This window comes from Mastomys coucha, chromosome X, assembly GCF_008632895.1.
Source record: "Mastomys coucha isolate ucsf_1 chromosome X, UCSF_Mcou_1, whole genome shotgun sequence".
Classification (NCBI taxonomy): Eukaryota; Metazoa; Chordata; class Mammalia; order Rodentia; family Muridae; genus Mastomys; species Mastomys coucha.
This window is the reverse complement of record NC_045030.1, coordinates 63,489,055-63,512,651: the sequence shown is the minus strand read 5'-3', so window position 1 is coordinate 63,512,651 and position 23,597 is coordinate 63,489,055. Positions and strand designations below refer to the sequence as shown.

Genomic DNA, 23,597 nt, shown 5'->3' with positions numbered 1-23,597 from the left:
TTATACAAATGGAGGTATTAATTCCTCAAGGGGGATGTGAGTTATCTGTGGTTTTGAGTCATCGTTTCCCGCATGAAATTTTGGGACTTCAGAGCATATAAAGTCAGTGTTACAGCTCATCGGACACATTCTTTTCAGGAATTTGTTGATTGTATTCTTTGGAATCCTCTTTAAATGATTTAACAGGAAACACTTGGAGCAATCTGGAAAGATGTTTATTGATACTTTGCAGGACAAAAGAGGCAGTAAGTAGTGGAACATTAGTAGAGTCAGCAGTAATGAAGTGGGATTTTGTGTGGTGGGGGCAGGTGTCAATGACAAGGGTTCAAACCATTTATGCATCAAGTGTGGGGTGACTGAGTCAATACAAAACAAGTTCATACAAAGATCCAGATAAGTATTAAAATGCCAGTTCATCATGTCTCAAATGAAAAATGAGTCAGATGGTCAGCACCCCTCTAGAAAATTCATTATAATAGTGTTAATTGCGACAACACAGTTCACTGGTGAGCAGAAAACCAGAAATGGGCAATTCAGTTGGCCATTTGCAATGACTCTCACATCCTTGAGCCTCCTGTGAGACACATGAGGCTCACTTAGGTTGAGCCTCACTGTGAGACACTTAGGTTGGTTGGCACTGGAGAAGACTGAAGATAATACTGTTGAAGTATTCCTAGAAAGCTCAACTGGTTCTGGGTTAAAAACTGGCTGAAACAGTTTTAAGAGTAGTTTTGCATATGTTTTCTCAACTTCTTTTCTAGTAACTTCATGTTAATAGCTTGAAATCTACCAAGGTAAGGGTATTTACACCATAGTGGTTGTTACAAGTAAGGTTTAGTGGTGTTTTTTTAAGAGATCCTCTCTCTCTCTCTCTCTCTCTCTCTCTCTCTCTCTCTCTATATATATATATATATATATTTACCAATATGACTAAATTAATCATTTCTCTCTCTTTATTTCTTTCTCTCTATCATTCTCTCTTTATCTCTTTTTTTTTCGTTCTCTTTCTCTCTTTTTATTTTTTCCTTCAAGACAGGGTTTCTCTATGTACCCCTGGCTATCCTGGAACTCACATCTCTTCCTCCTTCAGTGGTGATGGAGAAAGGGAGGATGAGAATGATGGAGGAGGGGTCAGTGATTTGTGAATTGGGAGTTGAAAAAGATACAGGATTCAGAAAATCAGGAGAGGAAGTCATGTTTTCGATGGGTTTTAATGTGTCATCTGCTCTTGCATTCTTCTGTCCTTAAAGGGGCTAAAGATTCTGGATAGAAAACTAATAAAATTAGGAGTGGCAAGGAAGATCTAAAACATGAATTACTGCCAAGGAGGGAGAATTGGGTGCATCTCTATATCAAGAATAACCTTATGGGCAACATGGAAAGCTTCACTTTCTAATTTTAACAAGGGCTGGACTTACAGAAATGGTGAATCTCTTACCAAACTATTTCTCTAGTGATTGTATTTGCTAACCTACTTCCTCTAGTACAATGTAGATTCTAGATGGGTTTGTCCCCTGCACAGAGAAAAATCAGCAATTACAAAGCTTATATACTTAAATTTAACAAAAGGTAGAAAGACTAGTCTGTAAAGGGCATCACCCATTTTCAGTCCCAGTGAATTGCCTTTGGAAATATGTTTTTCATTAAGTTAGCTTTGTTTTTTCCTTAATCCAGTTGACGTACCGAGAAACCTTAGTATATATTCCATATTTGCCTTTCATTGCACATTCTTCACCCCAGCTAATAATGCCAGTTAAGAAACTTGTTCCTTCTACTTCGGTAACATGGGGTCCCCCACTATCTCCTTCACATGAATCCTTGCCTCCTTCACGGTAACCTGCACAGAACATGTTGTTATAGATGGTGAATGTTGTGGACCTAAGGCATGTGGCTCGGTCAACCAGTGGAACTCTAAGATACTGAAGAATGGAAGCCTGTCTCCCTTTGTTGAAGACTTTCCCCCAGCCACTCACATAGCCAGAACCAAACTTGAGGAAGATATTTGTATATTCCCTATTGGCAACACAGATAGGTGTCACATAGCTGTTTAGAATTAAAGGTTTATCCAGTTCCAGCAAGGCAATGTCATGACTATACTTATTAATAGTTGCATTGTACTGGTGATGAGGGATAGTTCGAATCACATTTCGCCTTTGTTCTGTGTCTTCCTTCTTATCAATGTTATATTCACCTGTTGAAAACAAATCTCATAGTTTATAGTTCTTCACATAAATGTATTTCCCATGGTCCCCAGTCTGCTTGGCTTCACTGATCATTAGCAACCAAGTTTCAATGATCTAATATAGCGGGTGGGGAAGTTGATAATCAATAAATCATTTTACTATGCTGAGAGTGTTTTATGGGTTCACAAAAAGGATTATGGAACTTGGAAGGTGGAATAAGTTAGGATTTGGAATTATGGCCCCTTTCCCATTTGCCCAGTTTACTCAGTAACAGCCCCGTTGGACATTTGTACAATATGATATGTCCATCATGCACTAATATTGTGAAGGATTATCTATTTTGTTTACTTACCAGCAACAACCTCAATTTTATCACCAGGTTTAAGGCAGTGGGCAGCAGTTACAATCCATTTTTCATTAATGATGGCACCTCCACAGAATGCCTCAATTTCACCATTTAAAATGACCTGTGAAAATAAAGTTGAGAAGAAGATCATAACATATGATATTTGATCCAGAGGAAAGTAGCTCTATAGGCTGTTTGCAGGGGTGGAGAAAAGTGGACTTCTAGATGCTGGGCAGAAATAAAGGATCTCTGGACAGTGTTAGCTCTGCAGATGAATCAGCGTTCCTAGATCACAAACTGGATTGTTGTTTCTGTAATGATCTTGAAGTAAATGCAGAATGAGAGGTTCTGTGGTGGGGATGCTTCTCCAGGCAAGGTGAATCGAGGAATGGAGGTGTTTTTTGTGTGTGATGTGGAGCCCTTGAGTTCCTTTCCCATGTTATCTGCTGACACAAGTTATTGAGATACAGTGGATATGGGAGGAAATACTAACTACCAAGGATGAATAATTTCTATGAAGTCTCTGGCCCTGTATGAGGACATCTCTTTGTTATTTGTCACTAGAAAGAGAAAAATGACCAGTTTTTTTTTTCAGGAACTGTTTCAAGCACTATCAAAATTAGAATATTATGAAATGAGACCTAAGGACTCCACAGGAGCTGTGTTTATTAGTCACCTATGTGCTGATCACCAGCAGGACCCACACATTTTTTTCCATCTCCGCTAACCTCTGGCTGGAAGTGTAAGCTATCCTTTGATTTTTATACAGTGTGGTCAACAGTGTTTAGTGTGTGACATTAAACATGGACATTATAGATAAGAAGATAATTTATTCTTTTTTGTCTATGTTTACATCATAATCAAAGAGGATCATCAACGTTTTTACTAAATCAACTTAAGAGAATTTCAGTTTTGATACAAAGAAAGATCTTGTGGGTACATTTTCAGTGATAAAGCTGAAAATCGTGGACACTAGAGGGCACACTCAGCATTCAGTAAACTGAACAGTAGCCCACTAGTCTCTGAGCTGATGCCCTTTGCCTAAGTCCTAAGCAACCTGTTCCTAAGCAAGGCAAAGAGGGCTGTTTGGTCTCTTTGAGTGTGGGGCAGAGATGTTCCTTTTGAAGTTTGCTCTGGGCCTGAATTCAACTTACTGAACAGCTACTGTGTCCTGGACACTGAAACACTAGCTTTGTAAATAGAATCCTAAGGGACTCACCCAATTGTTTCAGGTCTCTTGCCTTTTTTTCCCACACTTAGTCTCTCTTTCTCTTTTTAGCTATTGTTTTATATTTCAAAAGTGACAAAATATAGAAAACCTTAATTATATAACTAACACCAGCATTTCTACAATCTAAATGATTTGGTTCTAATAACTATACACATTTGGTACTCAAAACACAAAACATGTATGGAATCTTACCCTATCCTTTCATAGTTGAGCAAACTAAGGTTTAAAGAGACATACCCACTCATGCTACTGAGATGGCACAGAAGGTTAAAGTGCTTACTACCAAGCCTCATTACCTTAGCTTAATCCCTGGGACTCATATAGAAGAAAGAGAGAACTAATTCCTGAAAGTTGACCTCTAACTTCCACATGTATGCTGTGGCATATGGGTATACACACACACACACACACACACACACACACACACACACACACACACACAGAGAGAGAGAGAGAGAGAGAGAGAGAGAGTCTGCCTGGCTCCAGTATGTATGTTCCTGAGCATTCAGAATCTCTAAGAGATTGCCTGAGAACCAACTGTGGTAGAATGGTCTGAGTTTCATATAAAAACAGATTTGGGGGCTCACAGAGATTGATGAGAATATTTTGTGGGTAGGGCTAAAGAAAATAGAACTACAAAATATTTTTATAGTTCTTACAATTATGTTTGAGAAGTGTTACATGGCTAGTGAATTCAAATTCTCATGGCTGGGTAATCTTTATGTTTTAAAAGTGTTCACTCTGGATGAAAACATACTTTATACGTTCAGTGGGAAATAATACATGAGGCCCCTTGTTCTAAAGTCAGGATATAAGTGGTGTTGAAGATACTGAAAGAGAAAACATTCCCCTTTCTTCTAGGGCAGCTTTCAAGTCCCATCATTCTAAACTCATTTACTGCTCTACTCCTTCTGGCATGGGGATGTTCTCTGGCTGACTGAAAGCCTTCACATGTGCCTAGTCTGCAGCTCAGTACACATAGTCTTGATATCACACTGCTAGCTCCATACACACCTTCCCATACACCTTGCACCATCCCTAACAGGGGAAGGTACATCACTCTTTCCTTGATGGAATACCACAGCCACCAAGGCAGAAAGGTGTTTCCAAAACAAATGCACTTCCTTGGGAGCATGTATGGGACCTGGAGTCTTCACTTTCTGCATGCCCAGAAGGAACAATATTCTTGGGTCAGAGATGTTATGTGGTTATGCACGTTCTACCAAATGAGACAGAGTATGTATACTTGACCTTAATCTTTCCTCTGCCTGTGCCAACTCTGGAGGAAGGGAGAGCAGCAATAGCATTTGTGTTGGAGTGACGAGAGAAAGTTTTCCTGAGTACCATGGATTGGGGGATGGCACTGGTTACTGGGCAAGTGTGGGTAGAGGTAGTTGTTACAAAGTACCATGGGTGGTGGGAGGTGGCAAAAGATGTGACTACAATAATCTAAGGTTCCATGTCCTCAGCATATATTCTATTGTCTCATTAGACTTCTATTACAGAATACAAATACAAAATACCTAATATTTGATATGTTCTCCTTCTCCTTCTCAATATATATACATGACTGTACATGTGTACTGGTCAAAAGATGAGGTGGCTCATCCTGATGCCAAATGATTTTTACCATCAAGTGAATTTGGGCAACATGATTCTAATACTACATGGTCCAGAATCCTCCAATCTAACACACGTGTCTCTGGAAGTAAAATTAACATGTTGCAGTAGAATATCATTTCTCTTTTGGGTACTGTTATGGCAACATTGAATAGCTCCCAGCTTAATGTATTAGTTAGGCCAACCTGAATGGTACCTACAGCCCTTGTGGGCACATAGACTGTAATGTATTCTACATGACTATGTCAAAGGTTTGCTGCCTGGAGATTCCACTGCTTTCCAGTAGATGACTGTGTCCTTTGAAGCCTGAAGAGCACTCTTTGCCAATCCCTAATTGATGTTAGAAATTGTAGCAAACACCTTTGCCAAGAAACAAGGACTAAGATATATTTGCAAGTAAAATATTATAAATGCGAGGTTTTGGAATGTTTGCTTGGCCATCTCAGGATCATAGCTATTTAAATATTAGCTACTTGGAAGATGAGCCATCTGCCTGGCCAAGGACAAATTCTTGTAAGACTTCAGGGAATGATGGGGAAAATAGGAAAGCATATGTTCTGAACAAGACATCCAAGTTCTGATCTGTCAAATATTTTCATAGTCACAGTCTAGTAGCAACTTGCTTCTGTCTAACACCCTCATCTCAGACACACCTCTATTCACTGATAAAATACATACAATACACAATTCTGCTCTTCATGTCAATGGCAGTCCATGGCAATAGCTTTTGTCTCACTGTTCTTGCTTTATACTTTAAATCTAGCCTAGTTTTTCCTGTGAGATCCCTAAAACCTCTATTCTCCCTCACCATCTATTTCAGCTATCTAATAACACCATTCATTCTATATTTTCTGTTATACAAACTAAGATACATGGTGTACTATTTGTTAGACCCATAAATGTTGCTCGCCAAATTCATAGCAGTAGGTTTTTTTTGTTGAGCACAGAAGAAATACTCACTTGGCTTTTTAACGGCTAACTATAACCAACAAATAAACTAGACATTTATATATACTTCATCAAACAATCCTGCAGATTAATAGTCCAAATGTTTTGTTCAAACTGGCTCCATAGATGTAGATGCGATTACATTTGCCATTTTTTCTCCTAATAATTGGGATCTTATCTTACATTTGCCATTTTTTCCCTAATAATTGGGATCTTATCATCTATACTAGAAATAATATAAGCTTGTCTCTTTTTAAGAAAGATGTTTTTTGTTTTGTTTTTGAGACATGGTCTCAGTATATAGTCCAGCTGTCCTGGAACTCACTCTGTAGACCTGGCTGACCTTGAACACACAGAGATCTGCCTGCCTCTGCCTCCAGAGTGACGAGATTAAAAGTGTGCACCAGCACACATGGATAAATAAAACATTTCTGTAGAATTATGACTGTCATATAAAAGAAAACATCTCTGGCTCATTCTTACTTGAAGGCTACTGTCTACTGTGGAGTAGATCTGTCAGATGCAGCATAAGCAAAGAGCTCAGGTCACCTCAATGATAGCTTGGGGACCAAGCCGAGGAAAGTGGGGAATAGGGAAGGAAAAGGAAGATGTTTAAGAAGGATATTTATGCCAAGACTACAAAAATGATAAAAGTACCTCTTTGAAAAAGATCAGGAATTTATATAGGTCTACACAGATCTGAGCAGAAAGCCAAAAAAGGTTTACACATGCTCAAACTAGCTGTGTATTGGCTGTGACTATGGGAGAAAAACTAAATTAAGGCTTCAGACAGGCACTGTGCTGTTTCTTCAAACCTCTACTTTGGAGTTGTCGGGGAAAGTGATCTAGCAATATAGGCGGTACCATTTGTGTTTCCCTCCCTCTAATGTTCTAAAGCTTTTAGTCTTTCCTATACAGCTGTTTAAGTTTTCTCAGTCAGCTAGATACAGTTTCTAAGAAAAGCACGTTTCAGTTACTGTGTGGTGTACTTAACTCTCTGGCTTCCCATCCATCCCCTGAAGGGCTCCTTCAGAATCCCTGCTTCCTTTCCAAGAAACTCCAATCTCAGTGCGGGAGAACCTGAGGGAAACACCTCTGCTGCCTGGCTTGCACCTTGGGCCAGGGTGGAGGGAGGAGTTTGAGCTGGAACTGGGTAGCGGTGCAACTCAGAACCCTTAGAGTTCCTAGGATGTGATCCTGTGATCCCAACAGTCTGTTTAGACTGGCTGCATAGCCCCTGGCCACTTCCCAGGAAAATGAAGTGGAAGCCCTGGAATGAGGTGAGAAAAGAGAGTGACAGTAGCTAGGCTTCTGAAATCCCCTAACCTGTGTCTATGGGTTTCTCACCGGATGGATGAACACTCTCTGACTCTCAGGCTAGGCCTGCTGCTCCAGGGGTCAGAAGAGCTCTGCCAGCTGACAGTGCCAAAATATTTGTTCAAACAAGGCTACTGTAAAAGCAGACCAGTCTAGCAACTGAGTCAGGGATTCAAAAAGGGGTTCTTAATTGAGACCAGACTACCTAGCTACAGCTTTTACTTGTAAGTTCACAGCTCACAAAGAAAACAGATATCTTTCTATTCCCCATCCCCTTAAGATGTGGACAGCTCATTTACATTTGTATGTGTGTGTGTGTGTGTGTGTGTGTGAGAGAGAGAGAGAGAGAGTGTGTGTGTGTGTGTGAGAGAGAGAGAGTGTGTGTGTGTGTGTGTGTGTGTGTGTGAGAGAGAGAGAGAGAGAGAGAGAGAGAGAGAGAGAGAGAGAGAGAGAGAGCACGCACACACACTCGTACAAGCTGAGACTTTAACCCAAGGTCACACTCATGCTAAGAAAGCAGTCTACTACTGAAACACCACCAGTACCACCAAAAACCTTTAACAGACTAAACATGTTTAGTTCATGCAAACTGTTGGTGATTCCTGATGAAAGAAAATTCTTTGTTCTTTGTGGGATTTCTTCACTCTTGAGTGCTCACTTTGTTCCTTACTCCAATTGACTTCCCCAACAAAAGAATCAATCCCGAATGGAAAGGCCTTTAGGAAACATCAGCAACTTGAGACATTTTTCTAGGTGACAGCTGCGAATGGTATTTCATATTCTAGGACCAGAGATTTAATGTGGTGGTCATTGAAAGCACCAGTTCTCACTTTTTCACAATGCTTGGCCATAGCAGCTGGGTACAGTCTTGTCTGTAATTAAATCTAGTTATCCTGGAGAGATGGCTCTGGTACTCTTGTAGAGGACTTGTTTTGTTTCTAGCATCTACATCTTGGCTCACAACCATCTGCAACTCCAGCTCTAGGGGAGCTGGATGTCCCTGGGAACCAGGCACAGATGTAGTGCAACAGACACACATTCAGGCAAAATATTTATACATTTAGAATAAATAAAATAATTTAAAAATGTAGTACACTCTCATGTGACAGATTATCCATGTGGTAGAGCTGTAGCTGCTTTCACTTCCTGTTTCCCCTTTCCTGAGGAACTGTGCAGAGGTTGGTGTGGAAAGATCTTTCTTTGGCTAGGAAGGAAAAAATGTGGAACTGACAGCCAAACTCTGTCTCTGTCTCTGTCTGTCTTTCTGTCTTTCTGTCTGTCTGTCTGTCTGTCTGTCTGTCTGTCTCATTCTCTCTCTCAACCCAAGAAATAGCTTAGTGCAACTCTGGAAAAGAAAAAAGCTTGGCGATATATTTTAGTGGTAGAGTACTGCCTGCCCATCATGAGTATGACCCAGAGTTCAAGTGCCAGCATCACACACGTGTGTGCACACTCGTGGGCATGTGTGCACACATACATGAACACACACACAAGTTTTAGATGAGTTATTTTCATTTTGGGTTTGTGTAGAGATCTGGGGTGAGTTGGCCGGGGAAGATACTTGTCTCCTTTGTGGACTTACAGGTGAACGCAGTCAGGTAAATTACTGGTGCAAGGAAGCATAATTCATAGGAATGAAATGGGGACTAAATGTGCATGTGCACATGTATTTGTCAGTGAGCATTTTCACTGATCTTAGTTAGGTTTGACAGAAAAGGCAACAGGTCCAATAACAATAAAATAGCAGTGAGAAAGGACCTGAAAAGAGTTGAAGTGATACAGCCACCACTTAGGAGTCTCTTCTAGATTTACTAAAATTCCTTTAAGAGAATATCTCCATAGGTATCTGCTCTAAGGGGAGTGGGTGGAAAATTCAGATTGTGTGACTAAACTGAGACTATGGTCCCCCCACTTTCAGTTCTGGCTTAACCGTTTTTGTTTTTCCCCCCTATTTCATTTAATGAGGGGCAATGCTAAGACCACAATGTAAACATCTTGAGATTGAAAACATTCTCCTTTATTTAAAGAGAACACAGTATTGTTAGTCAATAATAAGTCTCTGGACAAATTGTCTTATGCCCCTACAGTGAATGGAGGATCAAAGTTATAGGATTTTGAGGGGGCGGTTAGGGCCACTGTAGTGGTTGAAATGAAAGACATCTCCATAGGCTCAGGCATTTGAACACTTAGTTCCGAGCCATTGGTGCTGTTTGGGGAGCTGGGACAGCCTTGCTGGAGGATGTGCTTTGAGATTTCATCGCCTTACTCTACTTGCTGTTTTTTTTTTTTTGGCTCTGGCTCATGTTTATGGTTCAAGATGTGATCTCTCAGCTTCCATGTCTTGCTGTCATGCATCCCCACTATGATAGACTCTGTTCCTTTGGAATCACAAGCTAAAGTAAGTTCCCCTTCCTTAAGTTGCCTTCTGTCACGGTGCTTTGTCACAGCAATAAAAGGGTAACTAATGTAAACCGCCTTATCATGTATGCTAGGGATATAAGGAACAAAAATAAATGAGAATACAAAAAAAATCAGAATTAGCTATACTGATGTAAAGTAGAATGAAAACATTACTGTGCTATTACCCAAGAGAGATTGTTTAAAGAAAGGTCACTGAAGAAGGTTAGTTTGACCAAGAATAGTGAAGAACAATAGAGATGTGAGAGCAAAGGAAAGGATGGTGTGAGATAAGGGATGTAGCTCTGGTAAGGTGCCCTTAAGGAGGGCTAGAGGGTATAGAAATGTATACACAGTGTGTTTTATTGCCTACTTGTTTAATGTCTATATGACTTTCCTCTATCCCCAAATATATGTTTGACATTTGCCATCTAGTATATTATAAAATGGCAGAGTAGCAGATATTTTGAAGAGTTCTTGATAGACCTATAGCTAGGATACATACCCAGTTACAGAAATTTCTAGTGGTGTTAAATATGAAATTTAGGTGCAAACATCTACCTGACCTCCTTAAACTGTAGCTAATTTGATGATTGCAGTGTCATCTAAGCTATCAGAAGTTCATACTTCATTAGAGAAAATATTTTTGTGTGAAGAATCATTGAAACCACTATGAAATTGTAATTATGATCCAAGGAGTTTTAAGTTAGACTAAACCATGATATGTACTATCTAACAGAAATACATGTAATGATGGAAAATTTCTCTTAATACCTGCCTTACCCAGTTAAATAGTCACCAACTCCATGTGGCCATTATTCCCTGGAAGTGTGGCAAAAGTGGCAGAGGAACTGAAAATTTTTTAACGTTTTTAACCAGTTAAGTAAAACAGCAACATACACTGATTGCCTTATTGGGCTGTCCAATTTTATGTTAAGGTCTGGACTGACTCCTTTCATCTAGGTAGGAGGTGGCCTCTCTCTCTTCACAGATGGAATCACTTGGGCTTTGGTTAAATATATAGTTAAAGCCTAGGTTTTGCTACTAATCAAACTCTTAGTTAAAAACAATATGCACAGGTAATACTGTATATGCAGTTTCTGTGGCAAACACACTTGGAGAACTACATAGATTGACTCCATTTTGGAGGCAGGTTTCTGTGTGCTTCCTTTAGGACAGTGGGTTTTCAAACTACCATAACGATCTGCAGGGCTTCCTTGAACTCACATTGCAGAGCTCCTCTCTCTCTCCAGTCCTTCAAATCCAGGGAGACTGAGGTGGAGTGTAAGACTGTGTACCTAACAAATTCCTAGTGGTCTGGACATACTGTCAGACTTGGAGAAATGTGGCAGTAGGTCAGAGCCCATGTGCTCTAGTTTTGCCTTAATTCTTTCCACATGAGTCCTTTTTTGTTATCCCCATCATTTAGTCTGTGCCCAGAGATCATCTGATTCATTGGTTTTCCTAGGGGATGAGAGTGTACAGTGAGTCCCAATGTGTGTGTGTGTGTGTGTGTGTGTGTGTGTGTGTGTGTGTGTGTGTGTGTAAGGGGGGGAATGGACGAGTATTTACAGACATGCCTATTGCTAACAAATTGTTTTGAATTCTACTGTGCTATTTGTTTAATGCCAAATTCTTTTGAACATTATCTGGTAGCTGCTGCTGGACTTGTCTTTCACCATATGCTTACCAGTAAGGGTTTTTATTTTGCTGAGTGATGAAATTTACCTAAATCCTTCTCACAATGCCCATAGGTCTTTCTAATACCCTAGCCCTGTTTGTTCATCAGCTGGCCTGTCTTCTGCCTTCTGAGCTCCAGCCTTTAGACGCATGATCAATATAGAGTACCTGCCAAGGGATTTGACCTGGTTTCGCGTTTTCTCCACCAACAACTCGAGTGAAGTCATTAAGTGATTCACTACTTTCAGTGACATTATCAAGAATGGCACCCTCAGTGACGTTATCCAGAAAGAATTCAGCTTCAGTAGAATTTCCATAGTCCGCATTAGAGAAAACAGTTTCAGCACGGGTGATCTTTTTAGAACTGTATGAAACAGAAACTCTTCCACATGGAAATGGAACTACAAAAATAGAAAAAAGAGAATATTCTGATATTTCACAGTGGCATATAGAAATGCATTACAATAATTGAGAATGAGCCTCATTCATTGCTGTCACTTTGGGTCTGTTGATGTTAATATATAATATATAATAAGTTTCAAACTAAAAGGCCGACTATAGTATTTTCATGTAAAGTTTTCAAAGCTTCCATGGGAAATATTTGGCTCTGAAATCCAACCATCTTCAAGGAAATAAAATAGATGTCCTGAAATAAAATTTATTAGACTTCTTTTTTAAAAAATCTAATTACTTTCTATCTAGTTTCTTAATTAAGGTCTTACTTCAAAATTCCCTTAGCCTGGCTGGAGATCAAGAAGGTGTGCTGTGGGACTCTCCTTCTAGGAGAACATAAACAGCCCCCACTACTTCTTCTTAACAGTGTCTTTTTGTAGACCATTTATGCACTAGAGATTCCAACGTGGAATCTTTGAATGGAGATCTTTGTGATTCAACTGCATTTGTCAAAACTTTACTAAATAGATTACTAATATGATTATCAAATCCATATTTACTTGGATCCTACCATGTTTCCCTCCATCCTGCCCCATTTGACTTATTTCTTAACAAATTATCTACTGATACACCAGGGACCACCAAAATGGGAATTTGTAGCCAAAGTCACCGCACACTTCATTTTCACATTTTACTCTCCTCTTAGATATGTTCCATGTACCAAACATTTCTATAGCAAGCAGCTGTGGCTAAGTATCATGAAGGCAGCTTGTGGTTGAAAAATCAGGAAATTAGTTCAAAATACTTATGCATAAATACACACAATCAACAATGGCTTGAAAAAAGGGACCTTTATCTTTTAAAAGGCAGAACAGCTTAATTTAGGTTTGGCCTAGTTACTCTGCTAAAGCCAAGGCTACATTCAAATAGAAGAACTCTTAATAGTTGGAGGTGCTTTTCAATTTTTTTCCTCTTAGAACACAGAAGAGCTTATAAGGACTAAACTTCTGCACCAGTTGCCTTCATGAGAAGTTAGCTTTTTAAATGTTAAGTGTGCATGTGTGTGCACATACACAAACACACACAGACAAACACATACACACTTCTAAGGCAAGGAACAGGTAAGTCAGTGCATGTGAAGGAGCAGGCAGAAGATGAAGCATCAGAGACTCTTCACTTTGTTTGTAGCAGATGCACTTTTGTATTCTGGCCCTTTCTTTAATTTCCTCTGCCTGGTACATTGCTGAGATAGGTATCAAACTCACAGTTACAGGGGAGTGGCTCGCAATTTAATAAAAGACCTGGCTTTGGAAATGTAATAGAAACTATATCTGGCTTGCTTTAAAAGTGTGTCTATATTTTATTTGTAAGTATGCTATATGGGTGTGGGCACATGTATGTGCTGGTATGAGTGCCCATGCTTGCATGTGTGGAAGCCGGGGGGTTAACATCAAACATTTCCACTTATTTCTGTGCTTGCCAAATTACATTTTTGAGACTGGATCTCTCACTGAACCTGGAGCTCACCATTTCTGGCTGGTCCTATTTTCCCCTTCCCCTTCAGTGCTGGGCTCACACTGTCTGGCTTTTATATACTGTGTATCGGAACTCAGGTCCTCAGGCTTGCACACTAAATGTTTTATTTTCTTTCTGTTAGTCTTACAAAGCTTGCCTCCCTCTCTCTGAATCAAAACTGTGGTTCTGTGGTTTCAGAGGTAAGCAATAAGTGTGGAGATGTTCTAAATACAGTAATTAGGTGTCAACATGGTGGCATGCTCACACAGCTGTGAAACATCGCCTTTCCCTTTACTGTAAAGATGATGTAGATCGGCCTAGGAAAGCATAAACAGAGCCTGGATCTAGTCTGACAGCAAGTATAGAAATTCAATTTATGACGCAAGTCAGGAAGTCATTTTCATAGACTGAAGTAGCTAGGCTCCAACAGACTTATACTTAACATTTAACATCTTTTTTTCTTTTTTACTAGAAACTTATCAGTCCGTCAAGATGTGTTTTATGGTATGGTAATGTATTATTGATTTGATGTACTGAATCTCAAATATTGCATATAGCAATCACAGAAATTCACTTCTTTGTAATATAGAAATCAGAGAAAAAACATGGACCCAGAAAAGAATTCAAGCTGTACATAATTATTAAAGTGTGAAATTATGGTGACATTTGGAAAGTTAATTTGTTTATTTCAAGATACTAATCTTTTGTTCAGTTACAAAAGGGAGTTGATGCCATCAATACTGAAATAAGGTAATTTAGGGGCAGAGGACTTGAACCTGGGTTATAGCTGGAGTTACGGTGGGTTAGAGAGTACCTACATATTAGCTCAGTAAACTTCTGAGACTCCAATTTGAGGGGATCTGATACCATCTTTTTACTTCCAGAAGCATTGCACACACATGGCATAAACAATAGCTACACATATTATCTGTCTATATGTAATTGTAGTTTCTTTTTTATTCAATGTACTTAGTACCAAAATGACTTATAAGTAAATGCTCATGTAAACTAAAGTTGTTCATTTAGCCCAACTTAATTTTGTTCATAGTTAAACTAAAAGTAAAATAATAATAAGGGTAATAGCTAAAAAAATATATGCAGACAAGACACTCATAAAATGAAAATAAGTAAATCCTTTTTAAACAGTGTACTTTAAATGCTAAAGGTTCAAATGCAAATTTTCTTTAAAGAACGTATTTAGATTTTGACCTGCTGGTTCACAGGACTTCTGGTCTTCTGCAAGTTGGTATCCCTCAGTGCAGGAACAAATTACCTTGTTATCAGGACTGTTTTTACAAAACTGCTTGCACCTGCCATTTTTAATGTTACACGTTGCATCTAAAAGAAAAAAAAAGGGAAAAACCTAATGGCTCATCTGACACACACTTCAAAAAAAGTACATGGAACTACCAGCTCATGTATGGGTTAAACACAAGTTGAAACAATCTGGGAGTCTCAAGCTAAGAGAAGAAAGATGAGGTAAAATCAGAAAGGCATGACAATGGTGTTAGCAATATTTTGATATTGTGTACAACAAAATATTTAGATATTGTACTTTAACTAAATCATGAACTATGACTAGAAACCTATTTATTTATTTATTTGTTTGTTTCTTTGTTTTTTCGAGACAAGTTTTCTCTGTGTAGCCCTGGCTGTCCTGGAACTCATTCTGTAGACCAGGCTGGCCTCAAGCTCAGAAATCTGCCTACTTCTGCCTCCCGAGTGCTGGGATTAAAGAAAGGCATGTGCCACCACTGCCCTGTTTAGAAACCTATTTATTAAAATAAAATATAAATCCAGGAAAGTCAATAAAACTTTCGTGTGAGTTTTACAAAGTAAGTGCACCTGTTTAAATGCTTCACAGGTTAATAAGTAGGACATCAACTGCCACAAGTCCCATAATGCTCCCTCCTAACCATTCTACTTTTCTTCCTTTACAAAACTTATTGCCTGTGTGTCAAACATTGTAAACACTATTGATAGTTCATGAATTTTATATAAACAACATATATATTCTTCTGTTTTAGCAATTTTTTTGTGAGATTCATCTATGTGGTTTTGTAAACCAATAGTTCATTTACATTGCTGTGTCCATTGTATTAATACATTTTCACCCACCTATTCTACTATTTGTTAAAAATACTTATGTGCATGTGTGTGTTTGTGTGTATCCAAAGAAGCCAGACTATGTGTAGAGTACTTGTATATCTTTCTTTTATTACTAAGCATTCATTTTTTACACTGTTCCAAAATGCATTTTGTTTATTATAGCACAAATATAATTGCTATTTTTATTGCCTTCATATACAAAATCTTTTATGTATGTTTATTTATTTTAATTGCATAGTCCAGTAAATCAGGGGAGGAAAATAAACTATCATCAGGGGAAGGGAATAAAGGAACTGACCTGAGATTTCATTTTTGCTACCATTAATCCACTAAGTTTATGATTAAAAAAAGATGGCATCTGGACTTTTGCATTTCCGTAGCTTGGAGGCCCTTTCCTCTTGGGAGTGGTGATAACATCTCTGGCTCTTTTTGTCCCTGGCTCTCTCATATTGTTGCTACAAAGCAATACTAAAGTGTTCAGCCAAATCAAATACTCCCTGTAGAAAATGTTCCATCAATATGAGGCTGTGATAAGTTAACAGGTGGGTGGGAGAGCAGGCTAGTTGTGTCCAGAGCCAGTACAAAGGGAATGAGTAAACTTGGTCTGATTTTTCTATTCTGCTTCTGTGTCCTTGGTTAAGTAACCAGACATCTCAATCTCTTTCTTGTTTGCTATTGCCCTTTCTGGCCCAGCATGTTGCTGCTACTCTTGATCTTTGGCTTGTATGGTGCATGTGGTGGGATGGATGTGCTGCTGTAACATCAGCAGGCTTTTGCCTGCAGTCAAAAGGTTCAGCATTCTAGAAATAGAATTATAGCAGAAGAAATTACAGGAGAGAGGTCAATAGAGCAGGACCTGAGAAACAGAATTGAACTCAGTCAATTATCTAGCACTTAGATGCCACACGCTAGGTTGGGGATGGGTTTTTCTTTGTCCCAAGGGTGGCCTTGGGACCTAGAATATCCATTGAGGAACCTTTTAAAGCATGTGTTTTCTTTCTCTTCCTGATAGCAGAGGGTTGCTCACCAGAGCCTTAACACAAATTTGTTTTGTTTAACAGGTTTGCCAGAAAACATCTTTTAAAAAAAAATTAGATGTTTTCTTTATTTACATTTCAAATGTTATCCCCTTTCCTGGTTTCCCCTCTGAAAACCCCCTACCCATTCTCCCTTCCCCTGTTCACTAACCCACCCTCTCCAGCTTCCTAGTCCTGGCATTCTCCTACACTGGGATGTCTAGCCCTCACAGGACCAAGGGCCTCTCCTCCCATTGATGACTGACTAGGCCATCCTCTGCTACATATGCTACTGAAGCCATGAGTCCCACCATGTGTACTCTTTGGTTGGTGGTTTAGTCCCTGGGAGCTCTGAGGGTACTAGTTAGTTCATATTGTTGTTTGTCCTAAGGGGCTGCAAACCCTTCAGCTCCTTTGGTCCTTTCTCTAGCTCCTTCATTGGGGACCCTGTACTCAGTCCAATGCATGGTAGAGGCTCACAACCATGCATTGGACTGAGTACAGGGTCCATAATGAAGGAGCTTCTCAGGAGACAGCTATATCAGGCCAGAAAACATCTTACTCAGCTAACCTCAACATTTTTTCCAACCCCAAAATCCATAGTAAATGAGATAGTTGGGTCTGTGGTATACTGAAAAACTGAAAAAGCAAGCAAACAAATGAACAACAACAAAAGACCCTCAGAAAATATTCTTTTGCTTGCAATTGTTTCTTTTCACTGTTTTTCTGCATTCTTCAGGAGGAAAGGATGACTAGATTCTTACAGACTTTAATCTGTCTGATGGACATTTGGGTTTCTTCTGCAGCAGAGGAAATTCAAAGACATTTATTCTAGCCAATGAGACCCAGTAGCCAGTTAATTCTTTGTTTTCTAACTAGAAAGCATGTCCGAAATATTTGCTCCTCTCTCCCGCAACTTAGAGCCTTCCTGGTGGACATGGAAAAAGAAAGCAAAGGTAAGGCATGGGCCCACATCCCTCCACACTGTGATGCCTCGGGAGTTCTCAGATTTGTGTTTAATTAAGCTGGAGGCAAGAAGCTTAAATGGGAGTTTGTCTATGCTTTGTTGTTGCTCTCCTGTAGTATCTGAGTTAAAGGGTGTTCTGACAGAATTCCCATCTTGTTTCTGAATCAGCTGAGCTGAAAAGATTTTCGGGGAAAAAAAAACAACCCTTTCTCAAATTGGTTGGATCTGATCAATATACCCTAGAGGCTAAGCGTGGTGGTGGCTGCAGTACAGCTAGAGCCCTGACCAAAGAGAAACGTGGGGACCAAGGAGTATTGACATGTTGCCAATTGCAGACTTAGCAAGTTTTCTCTGTGGACCATAACCTTCCCAACTACAGTGCATCCTGTTATAGAACTCTGAGCTTACATTCACATTCCTCGACGGTGTTCTTTTCCTCCTTTTAAGCTTTCTTTTAAAACAAGATAAAGAGATGGAGAACTGGCTCATTGGTTAAGAGCATTTGCTACTTTTTCAGATGAACCATGTTCAGTTCCCAAAGCCCACATGGAGGCTCACAGCCACCTTTTACAGAGGATCCTGTGCCATCTTCTGGCCTCTGTGGGCATTGCATGCACATGGCTCACAGATAAACATGCATTTAAAATAATGACATAAAGTATCATTAAACATAAAATAAAGCTCAATAAACCTTACACTAAATATATACTTATGTTTTTAAATTTTTTTATAAATTGAAATGTATTTTATTATTATATTTTTCACGTGTATGAATATGTTTTACCTGCATGTAAATTTGTGCCCCATGTGTATGTTTGGTGCCTGCGGATGCTAAAAGAAAGCTTTGGATCCCCTGGAACTGTAGTTACAGATGGTTGTGAGCCACCATGCTAGTTCTAGGATTTGAACCCAGGTCCTCTGGAAGAGCAGTCAGTTCTTTTAACTGCTGAGCCACCTCTCCAGCCTAACCTTTATGTTTGTCATCTACTACACTGTAACCTTCACTTACAGCAAAGACTGAGTTATTCATTCTCTTTACTCCAATGGTTTCAGAGTAGCTACTCAAAGTATACTTCTGTATGTATCTGGAATATGAGGACTGAATTTCACTGATTTGGAACTTGAAATTATAATCTTTCAGACCAAATGGTACTTTAGAGATGTTGAACCAATTAACACACCCTCAGGAGTGGGAACTCAAGCAGTGGTTTGTCGCCACACCAGGAATCGTAAACAATTGCAAGGCCAGCCTGAGTATGTTAGCGCTCACCCACTTACATTCACTCTTTCTTTTTAGATTCCTTTGTCCTTTCAACTTTCCTTTTTATTTTGAAATCTTTCAGATCTCAAAGAAAGATGATCAATGAACTTCCTCTCGGTACTGAACACTATTGAGGGCCTTTCATCCCCTTTCTCAATAGGAGCAGCTGCTGCTGCCTTTCATTTCATTTTCTGACTTGTTCCTGTGTCAGAGCAATGGCTATATTGCCTTAATAATGTCCTGCTACTTCTTTACCCTTTATCCTTTGCATGTAGCCTGGGCTGTGAGATTCTTTCCCTCAGATTGCACCTCTACGCTCCCAGAATTTCAGAGTGCAGCATCTTCTCTTGGTCCCATGTGCTTCTCTCAACCACAATGTCATCAATATTGCATCCAGAGGCAGTAACCAAGCAGATAAAGGACTTTGAGGCTTACTGCTCAAATGACCAAACTCTCAAAAAAGTAATGTTCCAGGAAAGTATACAAAAATCTTATATTTGCAAGATACTTTTTTCTTCTGTTACTCTTTGATATAATCAATACATTGAATCAAAGAACAAACTCTGATTTTTACGACAAATTTAACTTATAAAATGCTTTGTTCATCTGGAGGAGTTCTTATTTCATGAGGACCTATCATGCCCAGCTCCATAGGCTATTCACTTCCTTTATCTAAATCCACAGTGACTCAGTCACAAATTCAAATCTGTTTATAGGTGCAGTTTTCTCAGAGTTATGAATACAGTACAAGAAGTTCACTTCCTAGCTCAATCATTTATATGTTTGATATTTGAACTAAAGTCTTCTTGTTCATAAAATGGGGATAATAATGGTACTGAAGACATATTAAGGATTAATACATAAAGGGAATGGAACATTACCCCCAAATAGCTTGAGTTCAGATCCTAGAAAGTGACTATAAAGTAAATGTTCATAAGCATAGTAAATGTATTGTAAGAGAATTGTGTGGTATAAAAGTATTTAAATCTCTTGTTTCATCTGGTTTAAAAAGGAAATATTGGACCATGAATAAATAAAAAGTTACTTACCTAATTCACAATTCCTTCCTTCAAATCCAACTTGGCACCAACATTCATAGGAATTAATATCATCCTTGCATATTCCACCATTTAAACAAGGATTTGATTCACACTGATCTCCATCTTTAAGACAGGTTAAGAAATTGAATTATCAGATGAGTTGTTTAAAATGCCCAGTCCTCCCCTGAACAGATTTATGAGTGTAGGATTCTGATTTTAGGATCAGAAAACTACTGAGCTGCAAGCTACCTGCAAATAGCAAGTGATGTGCCTGTTTTTCCAAGTTTCTAAAAGCCACTGCAGCAGAGGTTTTTAGGCTAATGACAGCCTCACGAATTTCACAGAGGGAGTTATACACAGTTTGTACAATCCAAGGAAAGCGAGGGAAATGTGTTTGTATAGAAATACTATATCAGCATACAATGGGAAGGAATGTCAGTGTTTCTTCATGGAATGGGGACAAGTTAACCATAAATTAAAATAAATTGAACCACTTCAACAAATACTATTTATACTTCATACGAGGACATTTCATTGCAGGTCTTGAACAACAAACCATGTTAAACAACAAAGGTGTTTCCACTCATGGACTGGTAGCCCAAGCACAGGGCAAATATATCTACTTCCTTGTATTGCCTTTTAATGTTTATGTATGATATGAACTCAGGGGCTGTCACAATAGCAAAGCTGCAAGAGGCTTAAAGATAATAGTTTTTTTTTTTTTTTTTTTGCATACTAGTTTGGTCCCAGTGGGTAATTATGTTCAGTATATCATCAGAAGTTTAAAAGTACTATTGGGTGAGATTTAGAAATAGATTGGCTGTATTCATTCTGTGTTTTTGGAAGTTTCTACCTTTATAGATACTTTGAAAATACTGACAGTAGAATAAACAAACAAATAAACAAAAATAAAAACAGGGAGAAGGAATAGGCGAGTGGAGAAGGGTCAGAAACAGAAGGAAACCTTTAAGTCTGGTTTCTTAGTGTCTGGCCTCCACTCATACTACTAAGAAAGCATCAAGGGATAGGATGAACCCAACCAGAAGACTGCTATGTATTTTGAGCTATAGAAAAACTCTATGTCTCCACATATGAGAAAGAAAACTATGAGATGAAATGGTATGAAGGAGAGAAAAATGGGAAGAATCAAAGAAAACTTTCTAGTTATTAGTCATACTTTATAGCCAAAGCCCTTGACATTTATTGTGTAGATGACCACATTCCCTATTCTCTGATGGAAACACGTGTCCATGGTCTGTTGACTATGGAACTAGTATCCTTTTTCAGAAATAAACTCTATGAAAAAATGGATTGCTGTAAAAATTAGACCTTGCCCTCTCTGCCCCTTGATCCAATGTGCTTTTGCACAGATACTGCAATTTGTTCCAATTCTATGAAAACAAAATACATTATCTCTGGTTTATTATTATTGATGTTGAGAACCAGTCTAAAAATGAGCTGCATTTGCACTTTATATTATAGACCAATGAATCTGAATTATTTAGGGTGTTTTAGTGAAAGGGTCTGGGCTTACAGCCAGCCACACAGGAAACTCATTTGCTGAGACATATCTTCAAAATGAGTGTCATTTTCTTTTGAATTTAGTGCTCCTTTGCTCTCTTGTCTTTGTGTACTATAGGCCAGGAGAAAGCCATAGTTAGTAGGGGTCAAAGACAACAGGAGACAAGACCCTGCCATGTGAAGTTCTCTTCTAATATTACTAGGTTCTGGAGCTGGAGAGATGATTCAGTGGTTAAGAGCATTTGCTGCTCTTACAGAGGACCTGAGTTCATTTCCCAGCACCAACATGGTTGTTTATTGCAGTCCATAACTACAGTTTCAGGGAATCTTTTCTTGTTTCCAAACACACATGTGGTATCCAGGTACTTATTCAGATGACATACTTATACACATAAAATGAAAATAAATTAATCCTTATGAAGAAGAGGAAGAAAAAAAGAAGAACAACAACTAAACAACAATAACATTCAGATTTCAAGATCATAAGGTGTTATAGTGAAAGAAAGAGTTGGTTAGAAGAGAACCTGGGTTCCTTTCCTGGTCTTATGATTTCCCAGCTGGGTGATCCAAAGCAAATCCCTTACCTCCAAGCCTGTTTCTTTCTCTGTGAAACAGAATTCATAATGGTTTACCCATGGGACTTCTGGGAGGAGTGATTGGGATGGGCCTTATATAAACTGCTTCTGTGAACTGTATTCAACACTGCCTGATAGATGGTAGTTCAGTCGGGCTCTTTGTATGATGAGGTCATGGTAGAGACATACAGACATTGCAGTGAGGAGCCTGGGCCCAGGCAGTTTCTGATTAGTACAGGCTGATTTTGTGATAGGTAGGCATCTTAAGTATGTGTGAAAACAAGTATGGGTGTTGTTGCTCTTTTGTTTTTATTTGTGTTGTTTTAGGTTTTTATAGTGGAAATAGTAATGACAGAAGTATGTCCTTGATGTCTCATCGTATTTGTAACCAAGGTGTAGTAAAAATTGCTCTTAGCTGACTTTGAAAGCCATTGCCCAACTTCAAAGTATGCTTCTGGGGCCGGGACTGGGGAGGGGCTGGGGCAGGGGCTGGGGCTGAGGCATGTACAGATGGGCAGTGTGAAGGGATCATGGGAGTTCAACTGTAGCACTGATTTCTTTTCTCTCTGTCTCTGTCTCTGCCTCTCTCTCTCTCTCTCTCTTTCTCTCTCTCTCCTTTTCCTTCTCCCTCTCTCTCCCTCTCTCAGTGTATGTGTGTGTATGTACATACATACATATGTATGTATGTATGTATGTAATGTATGTATGTACATTTGTGTGTATGTAGAAGTCAACTCTTGTGTTTTTTCACTTATTATATTGTTTTTTTGAATGAGAGAGAAAACCATTACATTGTTTTTCTCTCATAGAGCTTGGAGAATGTTGATTAGGCTAAATTGGCTAGGCAGCAAGTCTCAGATATTTTTCTGTTACTGACTTCTCAGTGCAGAGATTCTAGGCAAGCACCACCCACACCTAGCTCTTATTTCTTTTTAGCATTTATTTTATTTTATTACTTTTACTACTTTTTAATTAAAATATGATTTAAATTAAAATATAACTTTTCCCCTTTCCCTTGTATCCTCCAAACCTTCTCAAACCCCTTCCCCAAACTCCTCCATGCTCCCCACACTCAAGTTGATAATTCAGTTTTCTCTGATTATAATTGTTACATAAACATAAGTGCAAACATATTTAATTACAGCGTGCTGGGCCATTTTTTATTCTTTGTATCTATATGGTTTCAGGGTTAGTGAGGTCATGACTCTTAGAAGAGAACCTACTACTTTCACTTTGCTAGACCAGCATAATCCCTAAGTACATTCCAAATCTCCTTATCCCCACGGTTAAGTGTAGTACCACACTTCATCAAAGAGGCCTCTCTATACAGCAAACCATAACTGTACACAACAGAGTGATCAATGAGCAGGGAAGCCTAGTTCTAGTAAACACATTTGTATTACAGTTCTTGCATGCATGGCTCAGTGAGTACCACAGAAGAGGGAGCAGGGAGAGAGAGAGAGAGAGACAGAGAGAGA

At 39.0% G+C, this 23,597-nt stretch overlaps 1 protein-coding gene across 2 annotated transcripts in view; it reads right to left on the bottom strand.

Moving 5' to 3' along the window:
* Nucleotides 1-1,643: 1,643 nt before the first annotated feature.
* Nucleotides 1,644-23,597, bottom strand: part of F9 (coagulation factor IX) — a 28,989-nt gene continuing 7,035 nt past the window's right edge. Inside the window, exons 4-8 of one of the 2 annotated variants that reach the window (XM_031373847.1) lie at nt 20,033-20,146; nt 14,840-14,968; nt 11,891-12,123; nt 2,536-2,650; nt 1,644-2,191 (exon numbers count right to left, since the gene is read on the bottom strand). In XM_031373847.1, coding sequence (XP_031229707.1) covers nt 1,644-2,191; nt 2,536-2,650; nt 11,891-12,123; nt 14,840-14,968; nt 20,033-20,146 — 1,139 coding nt within the window. The remainder of the gene's footprint in view (nt 2,192-2,535; nt 2,651-11,890; nt 12,124-14,839; nt 14,969-20,032; nt 20,147-23,597) is intronic. The other variant, XM_031373858.1, reaches the window with a different exon arrangement.